At 36.9% G+C, this 21,067-nt stretch overlaps 1 protein-coding gene across 1 annotated transcript in view; it reads right to left on the bottom strand.

The window, feature by feature from the left end:
* Positions 1–21,067, bottom strand: part of VPS13C (vacuolar protein sorting 13 homolog C) — an 88,410-nt gene that overhangs the window by 36,184 nt on the left and 31,159 nt on the right. The window contains exons 27-50 of the mRNA XM_005145751.3: positions 20,599–20,738; positions 19,844–20,018; positions 19,356–19,423; positions 19,136–19,195; positions 18,545–18,695; positions 17,830–17,946; positions 16,459–16,562; positions 15,989–16,156; positions 14,897–15,201; positions 14,440–14,587; positions 13,528–13,636; positions 12,955–13,088; positions 11,245–11,401; positions 10,397–10,476; positions 9,582–9,641; positions 8,375–8,540; positions 7,453–7,569; positions 6,834–6,937; positions 6,251–6,418; positions 5,499–5,803; positions 4,968–5,112; positions 3,732–3,888; positions 2,905–3,035; positions 2,082–2,251 (exon numbers count right to left, since the gene is read on the bottom strand). Of these exons, the coding sequence (XP_005145808.2) occupies positions 2,082–2,251; positions 2,905–3,035; positions 3,732–3,888; positions 4,968–5,112; positions 5,499–5,803; positions 6,251–6,418; positions 6,834–6,937; positions 7,453–7,569; positions 8,375–8,540; positions 9,582–9,641; positions 10,397–10,476; positions 11,245–11,401; positions 12,955–13,088; positions 13,528–13,636; positions 14,440–14,587; positions 14,897–15,201; positions 15,989–16,156; positions 16,459–16,562; positions 17,830–17,946; positions 18,545–18,695; positions 19,136–19,195; positions 19,356–19,423; positions 19,844–20,018; positions 20,599–20,738 (3,439 nt within the window). The remainder of the gene's footprint in view (positions 1–2,081; positions 2,252–2,904; positions 3,036–3,731; positions 3,889–4,967; positions 5,113–5,498; positions 5,804–6,250; positions 6,419–6,833; positions 6,938–7,452; positions 7,570–8,374; positions 8,541–9,581; positions 9,642–10,396; positions 10,477–11,244; positions 11,402–12,954; positions 13,089–13,527; positions 13,637–14,439; positions 14,588–14,896; positions 15,202–15,988; positions 16,157–16,458; positions 16,563–17,829; positions 17,947–18,544; positions 18,696–19,135; positions 19,196–19,355; positions 19,424–19,843; positions 20,019–20,598; positions 20,739–21,067) is intronic.

Genomic DNA, 21,067 nt, shown 5'->3' with positions numbered 1-21,067 from the left:
AAGGGATTATATAGGTATGTAGTGGCTAAAAAACAGATTAGGGACAACGTAGGCCCCCTCTGGAAACTTTCGGGAGAACTGGCTACACAGGATTTGGAGAAGGCTGAGGTTCTGAATTACTTCATTGCCTCAGTCTTCACTGGCAAAGGCTCTGACCACACCACCCAAGTCTTGGAAGGCGGACGCAGGGACTGTGAAAATCTACACCTTGGGCCCACTGTACAAGAGGATCTGGTTCAAGACCATCTTAAGAACCTGAATGTACACAAGTCCATGGGACCTGATGAAATCCATCCGCGGGTCCTGAAGGAGCTGGCAAATGAAGTTGCAAAGCCACTGGGCCATCATATTTGAAAAATCATGGCAGTCAGGTGAAGTTCCCGATGACTGGAAAGAGGGAAATATAACCCCCATCTTCAAGAAGGGGAAAATGGATGACCCGGGGAATTACAGACCAGTCAGTCTCACCTCTGTGCCTGGCAAAATCTGAAAGCAGATTCTCCTGGAAGGCATGCGAGGGCACATGAAAAACAACAAGGTGCTTAGTGACAGCCAGCATGGCTTCACTAGGGGAAAATCCTGCCTGACCAATTTGGTGGCCTTCTATGACGGGGCTACAAAAGTGATGGACAGGGGTGGAGCAGTTGACGTCATCTGCCTGCACTTGTGCAAAGCATTCGACACTGTCCCACATGACATCCTTGTCTCTACATTGGAGAGACATCAATTTGATAGGTGGAGCACTCAGTGGATAAAGAACTGGCTGGATGGTCGCACTCAAAGAGTTGTGGTCAACGGTTCAATGTCCAGCTGGAGACCAGTAACGAGTGGTGTCCCTCAGGGATCGGTGTTGGGACTGGTCTTGTTTAATATCTTTGTTGCTGACACGGACAGTGGAATTGAGTGTGCCCTCAGCAAGTTTGCCGATGACACCAAGCTGTGTGGTTCGGTTGATATGCTAGAGGGAAGAAATGCCATTCAGAGGGACCTTGACACACTTGTGAGGTGGGCTGATGCCAACCTCATGAAGTTTAACCATGACAAGTGCAAGGTCCTACACTTGGGTCGGAGCAATCCCAGGCACAGCTACAGGCTGGGCAGAGAAGAGATTTAGAGCAGCCCTGCGGAGAAGGACTTGGGGGTGTTAGTCAATGAGAAAATGAACATGAGCCAGCTTCAGTGTGCGCTTACAGCCCAGAAAGCCAACTGTATCCTGGGCTGCATCAAAAGGAGTGTGTCCAGCAGGTCGAAGGAGGTGATCTTGCCCCTCTACTCTGCTCTTGTGAGACCTCACCTGGAGTATTGTGTGCAGTTCTGGTGTCCTCAACATAAAAAGGACATGGAACTGTTAGAACAAGTCCAGAGGAGGGCCACAAGGATGATCAGGGGACTGGAGCACCTCCCCTATGAAGACAGGCTGAGAAAGTTGGGGCTGTTCAGCCTGGAGAAGAGAAGGCTGCGTGGAGACCTCATAGCAGCCTTCCAGTATCTGAAGGGGGCCTACAGGGATGCTGGGGAGGGACTATTCATTAGGGACTGCAGTGATAGGACAAGGGATAATGGGTTGAAACTTAAACAGCAGAGGTTTAGACTGGATATAAGGAAGAAATTCTTTACTGTTAGGGTGGTGAGGTACTGGAATGGGTTGCTCAGGGAGGTTGTGAATGCTCCTTTCCTGGCAGTGTTCAAGGCCAGGTTGGATGAAGCCTTGGGTGATATGGTTTAGTGTGAGGTGTCCCTGCCCATGGCAGGGGGGTTGGAACTAGATGATCTTAAGGTCCTTTTCAACCCTAACTATTCTATGATTCTATAACCTGGTTTCAATGTATAAAATAAGAAACTTTCTCAATGTTATTAAAATGACATCATTCACAGAATCGTTTTATCCCCAATGTTTTTCTTCATTGCTACATTCACTGCTTTAGTGCACAGTACGACAAGCAACAACCAACAGCCTTATTCCACTAAACAGTCTAAATTGAAGTTTTATCCATCCCATGTGAAGCAAATGACAGAACAAGGAAACAGTCTTCCTAACAAACTGCATGAAGTATTTTCATTTCGTGTGCACTCAAACTTACCTTGCAGTCACATTCTGAATCCCTTCTCTGAGATCATCCAGGGTACATGCCTTGAGTTTAACAGTTATATCCATTGACCCATCTGAAAACATCTTCCCTGACGATGCCATGAGATGCAGTCGAAGTTCACCAAGGCGTAATTTGTCACTATGCAGCGAAAGCAGAGACTTCTAAATAATGAGAAACAGTAGGACCAGTTATTACAGTACTAAGTAATAACCATGCTTCCCTTGCGGCTAGCCACATGCATTTTGATCCATGAATTTAAGGATCTGATTAGGACTGTTGCTCTCTTCAGCCCTCCATTCATATAAATTAAAGTACCTCAGGGAGAAAACAGAAAATACAAGTTGGGCTGTAGTACCAAGACTCAAAAAGCAAGCACCTTCCCATCAGGACAAAGCATATGAAGTCATAAAAGTAAGACAACATTGCACATCTTTCTCTACTCTTTTCAGCACAGGAAAGATTCTCACTATTGCTCACAGTCAGAGATATGCAGAAGAGAAGCCTGGGACATGTATACCTTGGATCTTTGTTTTTGATAACTGGAATGACTGAATCAAATCCTGAGTGGTTTTTCTAGGTTGGCTTATTGCCTTTATTCAGTGAGATCCTTAGAAATGCACTTACATCCTTCAAATTAATGACATTCTCTGCCCATAAACCCACAAAATTCCAGGATAAATTGCATAAGCTCCATAAAGCAGGCATTCCAAAGCCAACACAACAAACAAAACTCTGGTTTACTATCCTGAGTTCCATCCATGGAAGAAGCCAAAATTCTCCACCCCACTAACATGATAAAAGCTTTGTCACAAACCTGATTCATATCACTGTTGTAGAGAGTTACTGAAAGTGACTCAAAAGTAAAGTCAAATGTAAGTGTCGTGTAACATTCCACAGAAGACTGAACTGCAGAAACACTTTTTTGTCCAGATGCAAGAAGAGGACCTGCGAGTGAAAAGAAAATAGCTTTACATTTCGCTACTACAGCAAGTTTGGGGTATTTTTCTTGGTGGTTTTCCTTGTGTTTTGCATTTTGTTCATTTGGGCTTTGTTGTTGTTGGTTTGTTTCTTTTTCAATGAAGATCAGAAAGTCACAAAAGGAGGAAAAGCCCCAAATCTGTGAGACTACTCAGAACATGCCACACTTTCATTTACTCAACATCCCTTTGTTCTATTCAATGCATGTAAAGTTTCCCACCACAGAGTGGCTTAAGAACCTTGAAAGAAAACTGTCACTAATTTACTGTAGTTCTTGATTTGCTTTAATGTACATTACAGAAAGCACCACGACTGCTCAAGGAGTATGCACTACTGTTCCTTCCAGTTTCGTCTCATACTATATTAAAACAAGTATAAGTTGAACAGTAATTTTTTACATTGAGAGTGTTAAGTTTTGAACACAAATAAAAACATTTTTACAAAGTGTTAACAGTACTTCATCCAGAGGTATATACTGCTCACATTAACACACTATTTGAATAATAATAACATCCTCAATTGATGTAGGTGTGCATAAACATAATCGGTTTGGCTTTCTTTTTCAAACCACATGCAGCTTATAAGAGTCACTGCTATACTGAAGAATTATCATATTACAAAAGATGAATCGCAAAAAACACACTACAAAAGCTACAAACATACCCTCACAGAAATCTGATTCACTTGGAACTTTCCCTTTTTTAATTATCTGTGTATCTTCGATGTTTTCTTGCACAGTGTTTTGCCGGGAAGCAGCTCCTCCAAGGTTTTCAAGTAAAATTTTCATTACAACAGTTAGATCTTCTTCACTAAGCGCAATCTATAAAGTGATAAACCCACAAATTCAGTTTTAGTGACAGTATTTCTTTCCAACACAGTACACAAATATTGAGAAGAAGCAACATGCTGCTTCCACCATACACAAGCTGTCTAGTCAAAATGATCCTGGCCAAATAACCCTAAATAATTTGCCCATTTTTCCTAAAATATCATTTGTTACTTGTTATGAACAGGAGTTACAACAAGCACTAACACTCCACATGAGAAACACTTTCCAGTCTTGCAAAAGCTCTTTGCCTGCTAAATATGATTGATTTAGAATCATAAGCACATTAAGCAATCCAGAAACATTACCAGATAACATTAATGTTGAGATTTACATTGTATATGCTAAAGAAACCATCATTCAGCAGGCTTTTAAAGAGTTAACGGATCTGAATCCAATTATAACACGAGCATGAAAAAAAAATAAGCAGTATCAAGTCACAAGATGCATTCACTAAACCCATATTACAGTGTTCAAATACTTTTTCTACATTTTCACAGTGCCACATTTGGCCACAACACAGATGTAGCAGCGAATTAGGACTCATGAACAAGTAAAAGCCTCCCCAGTCCATTTTTACCCACTTAATCCATACGGTTAATGTAGAAAAAAAGTAAAACCCTCCCTCTGCAAACATACCAACCATAATTTTTACCTGTTGTATATCAAAGATCCACATCTATCCTTCCCATTTCTAATAAATCTAAACACTCAACCTGAACATTACATAAAAAACAATTTAGTATCTGAAATCTAGATTTTAAATGCTAACTCAACAGATAGCCACAAGGAATTTACTAACTGTTGAGTCAAAGGATAGCTGCAACAGACCCTCAGAAAAATTACAATAGGTTTTATTCCATTTGTATGAAATGCTTGCTGCTACACCACAGCTATTCATCATGCAGTGTCAGAAGTCTAACAGATCTAGAAATGAGACAGTCAAGCTGGAAGTCTTTTAACACTGTAATAATTACAAATCGCTGTGAGTTCACAAGCTCCTTCACTAGGCTAAATACTATTCTGAGAATACATGTAACTTTTGATGCACCTCTGCTTTGCCATGGTATTACCTGCATTGGTTTCAAGTCTCCTTTGATTCCAATTGTTGGTGCTTCATGATACCAACTTGCTGCTAAGTTTCTCTGGACCAGTAAAGTCAAACTCACAGGACGCAGAATTTCAGAATCTGGTTGAGAATCCGTGGATATAATGCACCTACAAAAGACAGTGGAAGCAGCAGAGGAAACATTTAGTAGCTACAGAATCCCAAATACACTGATCTAGAAGAATTAAGGGTATACTTACTTTCATAATTAATAATAATGTGCACTTACATGCACTTATGTCCAGGTATGCACTTAAGATGAACTCAATTACTGTCTTACTATTCCTTTCTTCCCATGAAGCTTTAGACACTGTGGACACATGCTACTATCTAAAAGCGTTCCTAAACTTAGTTGTGGGGTGATCAAGATATGTGTTTGAGTTTAATATGTTTTTATCACCTATCATCTTCAAATAATAGAACAATTCTGCACATCAAACATGAGCCTGTTTTCCATATGAACACTTTTCTACTCAGAAGAAAAGCCTGTGTATACCTTGATAACTTCAAATGAGTTAGCTGCACGTCCATGCTGTCAATGACTGGAGGAAGCGAAGACTGATCTGAAGACACCAGCTTGAATTCATTCTGAACTCTGATTAAGCCAAGATCAGCTACCAAAGCATTAGATGAAGTTGAGGATTCGGGAACAACTATAACTGGAGCTTTCAGGTTGACATCCATTAAGAGGCGGAAGCTCTTTTTAGCAAAGTCTTTCATGCTGGAAGCAGCCATTTCTGCTGCCTGGACAGTGACTGTCATCAGGGCTTCTTGTGCCATTTGGAAATTGTTTAGGAAGTTCTGTTGGTAGACAGTGAAAAAAGTAAGAGTTCTGTGAGAGAAAAAAAGCCCTGGAAAAAAAGCCAGGACCCAGGCAAAACAAAAACTTAAGAAAAGTAATATAACTCTCGCAGAAATATTAGCTTTCCAATTCAGCCTGGCAAGTTTCAAACCAGAAAAAAGGCTAAAATCATGCACAAGCTAAGACACTGCTTGCTTATTTAGGCTTTAAGATATTATTAAAGCTATCAACTTTAGTTCAGTACTTGTCACCCTTTTCCTTATTTGTCATTCTTGCATAAAGCAGTACAACTTAAGTGACACCTCTTCAGCAAAATAATTCTATAAGCTTGAGAGATATAATAAGAGATAATAAATAAGAGAGCTCAGGTTACAAAGAGCTGACTGCATTTTATTTTCTTAATAAAACTTCTAATGTCAAGAAAAGAACTGAAACTAATGACTTACCAAGAGAGACATAAAGAACTTATGTAGGTAAATTATTTGGATGCAGCCCACTTTCAGAGACATTTTACCATCCACCTTTGACATATCACTGTAGGCTTCCCCTGCAGTAGCATCTGGATAAAGTGACATGTGAAATCTAAACACTTCCTCTCCCATTATGGAGACAGCCTAGAAGATTAAGTGCATATAGTTAATGCTGGCAGACAGTAATCTGTGATAGAATTACTGCTTAGGTTATCAAACAAGAAATATTTCTACATAAAGATTAATTGCAACTTATGAGCAATACTTGGACATACATATGTTAGGCACAAAAGGTTTGTCTCTTTGCACTTGGTTATCTGTAGCCCATTTTATATTTAACCCATGCTACACAATTAAACACACCAATGCAAACATGATTAGAAAGAAGAATGGAAACATGTTTTGCTACCCTAAGATAAAGGAAATTACCAATGAAACTTTGCTTAATATTGTGTACGTTACATTGTACTTAGTATTATACAACATCGCAAACCAACTACAGAGCTGTCATTAAACAAAGAACCAGGTAATTTTGTTTAAAATCCGCACATCACCTCACCTTTTTATGGATTGTTTTTGGATCAACGTTTGTAATTACAATGTCCTCAAGTCTGGAGAATACTTTAATCTTTTTAGGTTTCATAACTACAGATGCATCCATTCCTGATTTGAGACAAAAGGAAGAAGATAACAACTTGATGAAGTGCATTTGTAAAGTCAACAGCTTTTTTAAATAGAAGCATTATTTATTACTGACTATGAAGAACAAGAACAGCTTAGAAACAAGCATTCCACCATGTAGCAACCAATGCTAACCTTATTACACATGACAAACTTGCCAGCATAAATTGACTCTAAGAGTGGAGTAAAAATTCCCAACAGTATCTAGTATCTAGCTAGTGAAAAATGGAAATTTGTGTTATTTATTACATAGTGCCTTCATTTCTTTTAAGTTTGCTCCACTTAGAAATTGTCTTCTTTTTCCATGTCAAGTGTTTTCTTCCCTTGCAGGATTTTTATTTATTAAAATATTTAATTGCACTCATATCATACAATGAAAATACATTCAAACATATGCTAAACATGTTTACGATGCACACATGCTAACCTTTCAGAAGTGAATGAATGGAGGGAAACAATGTAACTTTTGCTACAATCAAATAAACTGATACCCTTACCTTGTATTCTAATGTCTGCAATGCTACAGGTCTGATCACACACTGTAATACGAAATGCATTCAGCTTTGCAACGAGTTTTAGTTCACAGATATCATCATGGGCTGCATTACCAGACACTGGACAGGGAACACAAGAGTCATGTAAGAACTTCAGAAGAATGTTAAATAATTTGTTTTGTACATATACGAACTATTCCAAAAGCAACCTGGAGTTATTCCCTAAAAATTACTCTATTTTTCAGTTGAGACATAAAACAATTCTTCTATTAACACAATTTTCTTCTGGCACAATGATATTCACCAACTAACCCAGGCAAAGAGCAATCAAGATGATTTTTTTTGCTCCTTTTTTATACATAGTTTTCATGCAGAATACAGTGTGCATTTCATTATTTCAAACACTATAACACATGAGGAATGTTCCTTGAATTTCCCAAACAATGCTACGAACACAAGAATCAATCACACAGTACCTGAGAAAACATTCTGAAGTAGATTCCATACAAAAACCTCACACTATTTCAAGGTTACAGTACCAATCTTTAAAAGAAGCACAACAGCCTTGAGTTCAGAACTTCTCTTTGCTTCCCCTAGAGTTAAGAATGTTCATTTTCAGCTATGAAAGCACTCTTTCGAGCCTTTTTCAATTGGAAAGCAACATGGTTGTGACACTGAGGCTCTGGAAAGGCTTTAGTACTGGTCACTGTAATATCATTTATTAAACTTCTATAATAAAGTCACGCCACTACCTAGGAAAGTTATATTGAGTGAGGACAATCTGTCAAATAAGCAACAGAAAAAAAAAGCCTTTCCTTAACGAGATTATTTTCTCACAAACTGTACTGCAACCACCCAACTGGTATTCTGAAACCAAAGGCTAGATGCTGTTGAGCAACAAAAGCATGGCCTAATGCCACATTACCTGGTTTAACTGTACTTCCTTTTTCTTGTTCTTTTATTTGAGGCTTGTGGTATGATGCTTTATCAGTACTGGAAAGACCACCTGATGGAATACTGAACGTGAGAAAACTCATGATGGAAAGCAAAGCCTCTGTGTGAAGCACTATATCCAAACATGAAAAGGTGACCTAAAATGAGGGCAAGACAGAGTGATACTGTTATTTAGTAGCAGTCTGTTGCATAGTAACTCAGGTTTACTGTCAAAGAATTAAGCTTATATTTTCTCCAAGTTAACACTACACAAGCCTCAGAACAGATGAGGGAGCTACAGAATGGAAGCTTAATACAGCTATAGAGGAACAGTGTCAACCTAAAAATGGATGCTTTGTGTGGTTATGCGTTTTTGGTAAGCTTAGTTCTGCTGCATTTCATTGTGGACTATTGAGCACTTCGGTTGACATCTCCAGAACCAACCACATTTAGAGATATCTTAGTACGTATGACAGAATGAAACAACAAGAATCAAAATCTGCTATCAGAACAGCAATTATGGGAGTCACAACTACTTCAGACAGTACTACTGAGTCAGCCGAAAGTCTGCTAGCTGACTTCTGGCTCAAAGCAATTCTTGGTAAATGCTGGGTTTACTGGTAACATTAAGGATGCTCTCTCTTGACTCTGATGTTGTTCAGCCACTTCAAACTCCACATACGGCTGTTAAGAAGTGAACTTCATCCACCACTACTACTTTAAAGGAAAGAGTTTAAAAGCAAAATGACCTGAAAACACTTGTTCAACCTGTCACCGCACATCACAATTTCAGTGTTACAAACTTTCAAGCTCTGGAACACAAAGCTTTCGCTACACACAGTACCAAGTGTATCACTGTAGAAATAAAACATATCCTACAGGTCTCAGTTAGAAATATGTCCTTATAAATTCTAACTAACTTAAAATGCAAAGCTTCTAGTTTAAAAAATTAATACAACTACATACTTCTGTAAAATAATAATAATCCTTTTTTCCTCCTGGATTCCTCTTTGAAGTAGTTAAATATAAAGCAGTAAGCTCTCATAATGAGAGAGTTAGGAGACTGGGGTTTGGGTTGGGTTTTTGTTTGTTTCCTGGGGCTTTTTTTCCCCTTAAATGAGAAAACAAGTGAGTAACCGATTCACACAACTGTTGTTATTTGAGAAGCTTAAAGCAAATTACACACATCCAGTACTCACATTGATGTTTTGCTTGGTGCTTCCGTAAGTAGTAACAAAATCTGGTCCATCAGCATCTGCCTAAGGGAAGAAATAAGAAAACCCAAGCACACAGTCAGTCTCTATTGAATTTACTGAATTTATTAACTGAATTTGCCACACACACACAGGTATAAGGATTATTCCCATTGCAAAAGAAAACAAAGGGAATTGATGCATAAACAAGTTCTCTAAATATAGTACATGATCAATGCAAACAGAACAGGGTACTTGCAAATGTTCAGTGACATTTTTTAACATATATGTTATAAAAGTTCAACTGGCCAGTTACAATATTTTCTCTTACCTAGGATGTATTTAAACTGGACCAATTGATGCTTAGTACTCTGTCAGAACGAATCCACTTGTTTATGCCATTATAGATATGAAAACCACTAGCCCACTGGTTCTATGACCTATCAGCTTCCCAAGTTTTTGTGCAGTTTTTGGAGGTTGCTTACCACCTGTAGAGAGCCACCTATCACTTACATAGGCAAAGGCACTTTCAACCTGTTAAATTTCACAAAGGCCCTAACCTGTGTTGTTCACAGAGAACACATACAAACATTTGGCTTCACCAGTGATTTCAGTAATTGTGTTGACTTATGAAGCAAGCACTGTATGGAAGCAGTGGAGAGTGTGGAAGTTAAACAACAGGCATTTGGAAGAAGACCTACATAAGCTTTAGATACAAATCCTACAGGTTTTAAAACCAGAAAAAAAAAGAAACCCAAACAGGCCAAGTATGGAAGCCTTATTTTACTTCCCATATAATCTTAATTAAAAGGTATTGAAACCTTAATGTATTCCATCTTCAGAAGATGTTCATCTGTCTCACTTGAAGAATTAATAATGCAAAGGGGATCTCCTTTTGAGTCTGAAAATAAAGAAATAAAACCATAAATTATTTCCACTCACAAGCTTTACTCCACCTATGGAATACTCCCATGCTAATTCTCAATAATATACTATTGTTGCTGAAATAGTTAACATAAGCATCTCTTTTCACTGAGAAGCTGCAGATTAAGCATTACCTTATGAAATGTTGTACTGATTTGATTTTATTTTTAATTAAGATAGAAAAACTAACTTTCTTGGTCCTAGAAGAATATTAAAAACTGGAAAGTTGTTTGCATTCCTTTAATTAGTTTTTCATTCCTGTATTTACATTTTTCTATTTCTATAAAAATATACATTATATATTATAAAATGTATATATTTTTATACTCTATACTTTTCTACTTTGAATACTGGCTATTTTAGTAATTACTTCAATATCACTTTGAATTGCTACTTGACCCATCAAGGAAGCAGGCTGGATCTCCAGTGTTGTCAGAACTGGTCAAAAAGTACAGCTTCAGAAGTTCCATAAAGACCCCCCAGAGAGATGAAATACTTCTCAGGAATGACCCTTTCTACTCAAAGCACGCAACTAACTCAGATTAACTCAAGATACTCTAGCAATAGGAGTAAAACAGATTAACTCAATCTAAATGACACACGACATTTCATTAAGTTAAATCAGAACATAGCTTTTTGCCCTTTCTTCTCCCCAAATTATTATTTATGACTATGCTATCCTCTTACTACACAAGCTGCCTGCACACACTGTACTGACTACATTTCAGCTTTCGATATGACTTACCATTAATTTCAGTGCATCTCATCATCATTTTTTTCAGATATGCTGCTGCTGTCAACTCATGATTTCTAATTTTGGTTTCAGTTCCAAGCTGTAGCACAGTCAGAATATGTAATGGATGTCTCTCTTTCTGAACCTGCTTCATCAAGGTTATTGTAACCTGGAATATGGAAAGGGAAACAAGTTTGCTATCTAAGTAAAGATGTCCAGATACTATGGCATGCAGTTGTACCTATGCTTCAAAAGCAGTATTAATCTAGAATAAATCTGGCTAGAATTTACTTTTGGTGTTCTGGTAGTACATCCTGATCTTATCAAGCTATATGTCAGTTTTGTAATCAGACACTACACAGTGCTACATACAAAGTTTGATTATGGAAATAAGGATTACTACAAATCATACTGGTCTGGAGGGAAGGACAGCATAAAACAGCAACACGAATCTATCTTTGAATATCTGTTACTATGAAAATAATAATTAAGGCCACAAATGTTTCAACATTACAATTCTTAATTTATAGAAGGTTGTAAGCATTACATGATGAGAACTTTGGAAATGAGAAAAAACTTGTGTTTCTAAATGTAGCCGAAAACTAAAGTGGAAGTAGATATAGCCATTAATGAATTATGTTCATTTCAATGCAATTATTTCATAAGGCAATCATCTTCCATTGTTGCAAACTAAGAATTGCCTCACCTAACAGTTTACCACGTGAGGAATTGAAAAAAATCAGGTTTGTCGATACTTTGTCTGCATTATCAGGTGGTAAACACTTTGTATATTAACAAATCAGCATTTTAACAGTAAACACCTAACATAGAGTCCACAGACAACACTGACATTGGTAAAAAATTCCATGTGAAGCCTGTGTAAAACCATATTAAGGAAGACAGAATTGTTCATAAGATACATTAAATGAGACAACACAAAGCACCACAGGTTAGCCTGTAATATGCCTCAGTCCTAGCATAAAAATAAAATTCTTCACAGCCAAAACAGCAATTCTCAAAGCTAGAAGCTGCCAAGAGTAATAAGGATCCCCACTGGATAACTACCTGCTCTTTGCTGACAGGTACCTCATCACCCAATTGCAACTGTAATTCTGCAAAACCAGAAAAAAAACCAAAACCTGGGATGCTATCAACTTGCTACCTGTTTACACTCCAGTTATGGAACAAGTAGTTCTAGTGCCCTTAAAACTTAGTTTTTTTACATGATCTCCTACCACTCACATAGAATATGTTTCCCTGCTGGCCCTGCCTGCCTGGATGATTTCTTATGCATAAGGTATCTTTGTTAATTGATTGCATTTAGCCAGTCCTTCAGCTACAACCTAACCTTCAGACTTAATATCCCTAAAGGAAAAATACTAGTTCTAGCTTATTTCCACTAGTTTGTTAGTAAGAGAACCACATACAGCATAATGAAGGATTAAGGCTAGAAGAGTGCAGAACATCTAAAATAAGTCTGGTTTTCCCCATTATTTGTATTGTCTAGGTTAAATATTCTATAATTATAATCTCAATACAGACAAAGAAGACAGCTCAAGAAAAAGCTGAAGAATCTGGGTTCTGGGTTTTTGTTTTCTTGTGGTTGCTGTGTACCATCTTCTTCAAGCAGTTAAAATGGACATGGTAGCCCACTACTTATGAGAAATAGACTTGATTCACTTACTGAAATTGTAACAATACAGTTCACAGATGGATACATACCTCTTTGATCTCAAAATTAAGTAGCATATTGACTACATCTTCATTTAATGTTCTTTTTGTCTTTTCAGGCAGCATTCCTTCTGGAACACTCTTATCCTGTGTCAAAACAGATTTCTCCACTTCTCTGGTTTTACCTGAAACATTCACTGAATTGGTTAACTTATGAAATTGCCACCATTTGTTTAGCTCAAGAAACACGCACAATTCTTCTATTCATTTAGATGGTTTATGTTCACCTAAAATAAGGTAGCAATATTGCCACAAGCACAGCCTTTAACTTCAGAGCAAGCAAACAAAACAGGAACATGTTCTGCAACAAGAAGATTCTGACGTCTCAATGCCTTGCTAGTTCTGAGACAATTTAGCTAACATGACTACCAACTTTTATCTTGTAATGCTTTCACTTTTTTCAAGTATTAAAGTATAAACACTGTCCTTGCAAAATTATAACACATTTATCACTCTCACATGATGCTCTCAGATCTAAGCTTGCTTTCCAGATAATAAAAACTTTCCCTTATTTCTGAAAGCTAACATACTTAATATTCATGACAACAAAATCCCATTTCTGACCTTCCGTTTGCAGTACTGATTTTGCAGGAGTTAGTTTTTCTTCTGCTTCACCAAGGTTTTCAGTCAACACTTTGAGAAAGACATTCAAATCCTCTTGACTCAATACAACCTACAAAATTGCAGACCACAGTTTGCAAGAAAAAAATACTGTTCTTGAATATACCACTAGCTAGCAAAGCAGAGCAATGTTTCCAGGCAAGCAGAGTTCTTATTTACAGATCTATAGTCAGCTGCATCACCCCTTAAATAACACAGGGAAATTCTTTTAACCCTTTATTGTTGAAGGATTAGGACATTAAGGAGGTTCTAAACTTACACCAATATATATCACAGCCTTTATTTAGTGTTTCTGTGCTTTTAGTATTTTTGTATAAATGACATGCTGCTTCATGTTGATTAAACTCCAGTTTCAACTAAGATGTATCTGGTATTTTCTTTCATAGTATATAAATTGCCAGAAAAAAATATTTTGAGGTCATTCAAGGGAGACAGTAAGTAACAAAGCTGGAGTCACTAAGGCAAATATTTGCATTCATTTCAACTCCTCTCAAGAAGATTCCATTTAAAACAAAAAAGGTACTGAAAAAGAGACTTGCTCAGAGAACAGGACAAAAAAACATTTGATTTAAATTGGTCCTGCCTTCTGGCAGGGGATTACCCGGACTCCTTGACACCCCTTTCAGTTTTCTTAATAGAGTTTTCCCTTTTCTTTCTCTCAGTTCCACAAATGCACACAGAAGTTTGGGTACTTTATATAACACTTCCAAACCTCCACATTCATACAGGTAGGTTAAACCTTATCAACACCCCTAAAATGCAACTTTTGCACCTTTGTGCCCAGAAATAACAAAGTTTAGTCTTGTGTTAAGAATTTTCACGAGGTTCTCACCACGTTCTTTTCATAAAACTTACATTCAGTGTATCCAGATACCCTGTGACCTCCAGTACTGGTAATTCATGAAACCAAGCTGCAGATAGATTTCGTTTCACCGACAAGCTTAAATTAATAGGGTGAAGTATCTCAATGTCCTGATGCAATAAACCTGTCTCCATAGTAGTCCTTAAAATAAAATGGGGGGAACAAAAACAAAACACATGTTGGACAAGTTAGAAGTTGAGTCATACGCTCCATTTTCAAAACAACATCTTAAAATCTCAAATCCAGTATCTCTATAGGCTTCCACAGCTGCCTATGCAGAACAGTATTTTGTTCTACTACTGATATATTTGACTTAACAGGTTAGCATTTTAAATTTGCGAATTTTTTAATACTCCCACCAACCATGGTTTTTAAGCAAGCAGATTAATATCTTACAGAGTATTAATATTACTAGTTAGCTATGGTGTTACCTAGCAAAGCGCACTTTACCTAGACAGTTTCAGCTGTGTCAGCTGCACATCCATTTTGTCAATGACTGGAGGGAGTGAACTGCCTGCTGGAGACACCAAGCTAAACTGGTTCTGAACTTTAATCAAGCCAAGATCTACTACTATAGCATTGGGGGAAACTGAGGACTGAGGAATGACTATAACTGGTGCTTTCAAGTGAATGTCCATAGCAAGTCGAAAACTCCTTTGAGCCAAGTCTTTTACACTTGTAGCAGCCTTCTCTGCAGCTTGGACTGTAGCAGCAGTCAGTGTCTCCTTAGCTGTCTGAAAGTTGTTCAAGAAGGTCTAGAATAAGCAGTTGAAAAGAAAGGAAAAATGTCTAAGTTTTTTTTAACCTAGATTACTTTCATTTTACATGATCAACATAACCAACATCAACAACCAATTACACTGCCTAGTGTGTTAAATTCCATCCTGGGGAAAGACAACCTAGTGCTTTCTGTCATGACCTCCAACTAAGGGTCAAAAACATACTAACCAATAAAATCACTAAGTTTAAATCCATTTCTACATATTATTTTTAGACCCCCTCTTTGCCCCCAGTGAATACTAATTCCTTTCAAAGCCAGTACTGAATGACAGAAAGCTCACTAGTGCTGTAAAAAGCTAACATTAGGATAATAGATGAAGGTACAAAACAAATCTTTACATTACTTTGTAGTCCTCACAGCATCTAACCTTGCAGAAAATTTTCTCTCTAATGTTAGTTCAGATATGTCTGCAATCAACAGACTTTTGCCAAGGCAGAAAGGGTAGCAAACACAAAACCTCCAAATTACCTTAGTAGCACCAGGCTTTTATGTTTCCAAAGCAGAGTGTGGCAAGTGGCTTACTTGCACTATGTTAGTTTTTGAATTTCAAACCAGTTAGAACTTCAAGTTTTTTCATAGTATAAACAAAAATTAAGCCCATACTTTTCTTCCAGAAACTTCAGTTACCGCTTGCACTGAGACACAAACAGGGAAGACTAACAACCTGGGTCTGCACCAGCTACTGAGGAGAAAAATGACTGCTACTGCTGAACCCAGGACAAATAATTTGAGCAGGAACGTATGAAGGAAAAAAAACTTACCAAAAGAGACATGAGAAATTTGTGAAGGAACACTATCTGAATACAGCCCACTTTCAAAGATACGGTACCATCCACTTTTGACATGTCAGTGTAAGCTTCTCCCTCTGTGGCATATGGATCTAATGTCAAATTGAAACTGAAAACTTCATCTCCTACTATCGACACAGCCTAGAAAGAGAGAAACAGTACCTACTAGCCATCAGCAGCTTCTGAAATGGGACTTAACATAAGAGCTAAAGATATCATCAGCCTAACAGATGCATATTAGATCCATTTTTTTTAATCTTTTGGGGCACCCATTCTTGTGATATGAAAACCTATGCTTTACCATCTATTTGATTTGAAAAGAGGTATTCACAACAAATCAATGTTTCAAAAAGAGTGGAATAAGAATATACATTACATTTCACTTTTATACACACAAAACTAACCAAGAATCAAGTAAAACTTAATATCTTGTAGTTGAGTACTTTTTTATGAAGAGTCCTTGAATCAACATCCGTGACAATTATGTCCTTTAGTCGGGCAAAGAATACAGTGTGACTTGACTGAAGGAGGAGAGACGAATCAAGACCTGTAAAGCATCAAGAGAGAAACAGTAGTATCCCATAACAGAAGTAACCCTCATTTTCAGACTGGGGACACACACCACACCAGTAGTGGAGGTGAAAAAACTTATAGAAATTAGACATTGCAATAAACTAAAACTTTTTTTAATAGTTAGCTAAATTCAAGAAATATTTTTTTTAAAATAAATCACATTTTTAAAAATAAAATCACAACAAATACCTAAACACACTTGATTCTTTTCTCAGTTATCAAATTAAGTCAGTTACCACAAGACTTGCTGAAGAGACTGTAAATAAAAGGGCCCTATAGGATTCAAGGCATTTTAGTCTCTCTGTATCAAAGTCAGAATAATCACAAGTAATTCCCCAACTACCAAAATAAAGTATTCTAAGTTAAGTTCTGGAAATAGAGACTTTCTGCATTTTATCACTTAGACACAGAAAACATGTATATTGTCTAGAGTTGAAACCCAAGTGCATCCACTATGGTGTCATTAAGGTTTGAAAATGCAGCCACACCATAGCTGGGAACAAAACAAAATAGAAATATTTCAAATACAGATACTGGCTCAGTATCAATCATATCTGGAAAGAAATGAGCTGCTATTCGCAGAAAAATATTCAAACAATAGTTCATCTCTTAAAAACCAGGCTACTGAGTTAATTACTGAGATTATTTTAATAAGATGGTACTGTAATGTATTTGAATACAACCCTTCTGCATACAAAATCTTGTGTGCATACATCATATAAATTAAAGATGAGCACAAGCAAAAAACTTTAAATGAACTGGATTACTGGATATACATTCTTGTATATCACACATTTGTTAATATTTATACTCCATTGAGGGGTAAAAAAAAAAAAAAAAGAAACAAAACCAGAACAAGAAACCCAAACAAGCCCTAGGACTACAAAACCAAAGTAAGCAGTTTTAAGGGGTTTCTTACCCTAAATAATTCAGGCATAGTAGAAAAATACCCAAAGCTCAGTACAATATGAAAAGTCACTCATACTCCAACTCCTTCAAAACATGAAGGAGATTACCTGAAGGATAATTCATCATGCTTTTCTAGCTGGAAGCCAAACCATTATGACACACTAGGGAAATGATTTTGAAAGCAATACCATAAGCCATGTTTGTACAACAACTAAATGTTAATTGTACAGAGTTATATGCTGAAAATTTATACCTTAAATATTTTCAGTCTAATTATTATCAGTTACTTTGAAACTAAACTACCAAATCTGTTACTACTAAAAATTCAATACCTTGTATCTTGATTTCTGCAATGTTCTTTTTTTCATCACAAATATTTAAACAGAATGCATCCAGCTCGGCAAAAAGCTTGAAGTCAAAGACATCTTTATCCTTGGAAGGTCTAGCCACTAGAAATAAGAGAGGGGGGATTTTCAGTGTACATAGAATGAATATTTTCACTTAAATTTTAAATTCCTAAGGGTATGTGAGGGATGTTTTGGTTTAGGGTTTTTGGGGGGTAATCCAGATGACTAGTTTTGTGTCCTATAGTTTCTTTCATCACCATTACCATGACTAACTCTGTAAGATCCCATCTTAGAGCAACAACTCTTCCTCTGAAGGCAACTCTATTGATAAAAGTACAGTATGTCAGCACTTGCTTGTAATTCTATATCTGGTATGATTCCCATCTAGCTCTCTACTGGAACAATTCCACTCCTTATAAATTCAGGGTAATTGCTGGGTTAAGAGGAATTAAGTAGCACAGTATAATTATTTTAAACATTAGATTAGTAACTCAATAGTTTCACAGTAGTGGGGTTTTTTTACGTTATCTATATCTACCCAGTAGCTAGCTATACTCCAGCCTGGCAAGCCACATTAACATGAGCTTTGATCTTCAACCTACACTACAAAACTAATCAGGTTTCTCGGGATTTGATCATTTTGATAGCATACAACAAATATATATCCTTTCAGAACCACCATTTTGACAAACATAACTACCTTTCTTCAATCTTGTGTCGTCTTGCTTTTTGTCTTTAGTTGGTGTGTCTCTGGTGCTTCCACTGCCTGACGGACTAACAGCTGTTAGAAAACTGACAGCAGACATAAGAGCCTCTGTATGCAGTAGAAGGTTCAATGATGAAAAAGCTACCTGTTGAAAACATGAGACTCCATGTGACAAAAAAATGTAACTTTAACGTATACGAGTTCAACTTAGGCAACAGAGTGCTGATTATGTGGAACTCACAATACAAACAGGTTTGACAGTATAGGGAAAGACTTCTGGACCCCTGTTCATTTTCCTATACTCAGCACTTGAACTTTATATCATATGCATGAGAAGATGCATTCTTACATTAGTTCGAATTTTAATTACATGAACTAGCTAAACAGTTCTTACCATAGTTAAGAAACCAACTAACATACCGCTTTAATATTAAGTTATATAAAAACTTTCAAGTATTTTTTAACTCTTTAAATATCCCTGCTGCAAAGCCAGGGGAACAGGAAAGCCAAAAAACCATTCTTGATCCCTCCTTTGCAAGCAAGCAAACAAAAAGAAAATAGGCAGTAAAATCTGAAGGCACTCACTCGAATCATCTGTTCAGTGTTGTCAAAAGTAGACTGAAAATGTGGCCCATTTCTGTCAGCCTGTGAAAATAGTAATTTGCATGAAGGTTAATATTAATTCCAACCAGTCATGCTGCTCTTCAGAAGATTCAAAACAACCCACTAGCTCTGAATCGTAGGTTTAAGACTTTATAATATATGTAAATGCTTTACAAATATATGTAAGAAGCTGTACATATACCTTGATATATTCCACTTTCAGGAGGTCTAAGCCAGCTTTATCTGAGGAGCTAATTAGATGAATGGGTGCTTTTTTACCTGTAACATACCACACAAAATACACAAGAATTAGGGTAATTCCCGTTCTTTCAGAGAACCAAAAAATTTGTGCCTTTAAGATAGGGATTAAGTTTCAATACCATTTCTTAAAATGCACTGCACCACCAAATACAAATACCTGTTTCTCTTTAAGTCCAAAACGGCAAGTCTGTACCCCTTCTCCATCTAAAAATTGAGCAATTTGGATAGAGTGCTATTTATTTAAAATTAAGCTATTTATCTAATAAGTATCATGTCAAGATTCCAGAGCCAATCATGAGCTGTGTACCAATAGGAAAAGCACTGCCAACGGACAGTATTGTCACTGGAAAACCAGAACCACATTTAGATTTCAGTGAGCACAAGAGACAGAAGAGCCAGTTTCAGACTGATACACACACACAAGTACACTTCTCTCCCATTGCTTAGTACCTCCAATTTCATAGTAATCCAAGCTTATTTTCTTTAAATACGATACAGCTGCTAAATTATAAGTTTTGACAGTAGCTTCTGTCCCAAGGTGCATTACATCAAATACAAGTACTGTTTCCTCAGTTTTCTTCTGCCTGGTGAGTTCTACTAAAACCTGATGAGCAAGGAACACACAGTTAATACCATCTTATCATATGCAGTTCAACAGTAAAAAAAAAGGAAAAAAATATTGCCTTGCCTGCTTTACTGGAAACTCTTATTTTTATTATAGAGTTAAAGGGTAAATATAGGAAAAAAAAGTGATTGATGGTGAAAGATAGAAACATCATAGAAATATTTGAGGATTTGCTCTTTGCAAGTGATCTGCCTGGGTATCTACTTTGTTCTTTCAGTGCAAATTTCCCACCACCCACCCCCAAATTACAACTCAGAACTATTATTTTCTACCAAGAATTCTTCAGTAAAGGGTTTTGAGCTTTTTTCATGCATACATCCAGATGAACTAGGTATATGTTTATTTATATACATGCCAGATATAAAAAATAAGTCATATGCATACCACATATAAATAACCCACAGAAGTACATCTGTACAAACATGTGGGAGGATTTTGTTTAGTGGCTATGTTTTCGCATCCACTACATCTGAAGAACACTGGCAACAGAAATCAGGGTGTGGGATTTTTTTTTAAGTATTCTTATGGAGAAGGCAATAGTAGAATTCAAGAGACATACCTCTTTAATTTCAAACTTCAACTGAAGATCTATCAGTTCCTCTGGAGCAGTCTCCTCATTTTTTATCTCTTCTCCTTTACGTAGTGACTTGTCAGTTGGTTCAGAACTTCCCTCAAAATCAAAATATTCTTCTTCAGAGTCTAGAAAAAAGAAGCGATTTCCTCCTTAGTAAACTTTATGTCCATAAACGCGAGTAAATATCCCACCTTCTCTTTCCTACTCTAGTGGGATTTTAAACTGTATGAGCATTGTAAACCTAATACAGTTTAGATCTATACCACTTTCTTACCCACTGGATGAAAAGTGAAGAAAATTAAAACCCTATTAAGAAAAGAAAGGAGTATAGCTGTATCATCAGAAATGCAACAACACAGATAAGGAAAACCAATTATAAAGTAAGCCCCAAGAAACAGGTTTCCCCAGACTCCACTACAGGAAAGTTCTCTCAAACGGGCACAGAAATAAATGC

Source organism: Melopsittacus undulatus, chromosome 9 (genome assembly GCF_012275295.1).
Source record: "Melopsittacus undulatus isolate bMelUnd1 chromosome 9, bMelUnd1.mat.Z, whole genome shotgun sequence".
NCBI lineage: Eukaryota > Metazoa > Chordata > Aves > Psittaciformes > Psittaculidae > Melopsittacus > Melopsittacus undulatus.
This window is presented reverse-complemented; position numbering and strand designations above follow the sequence as displayed.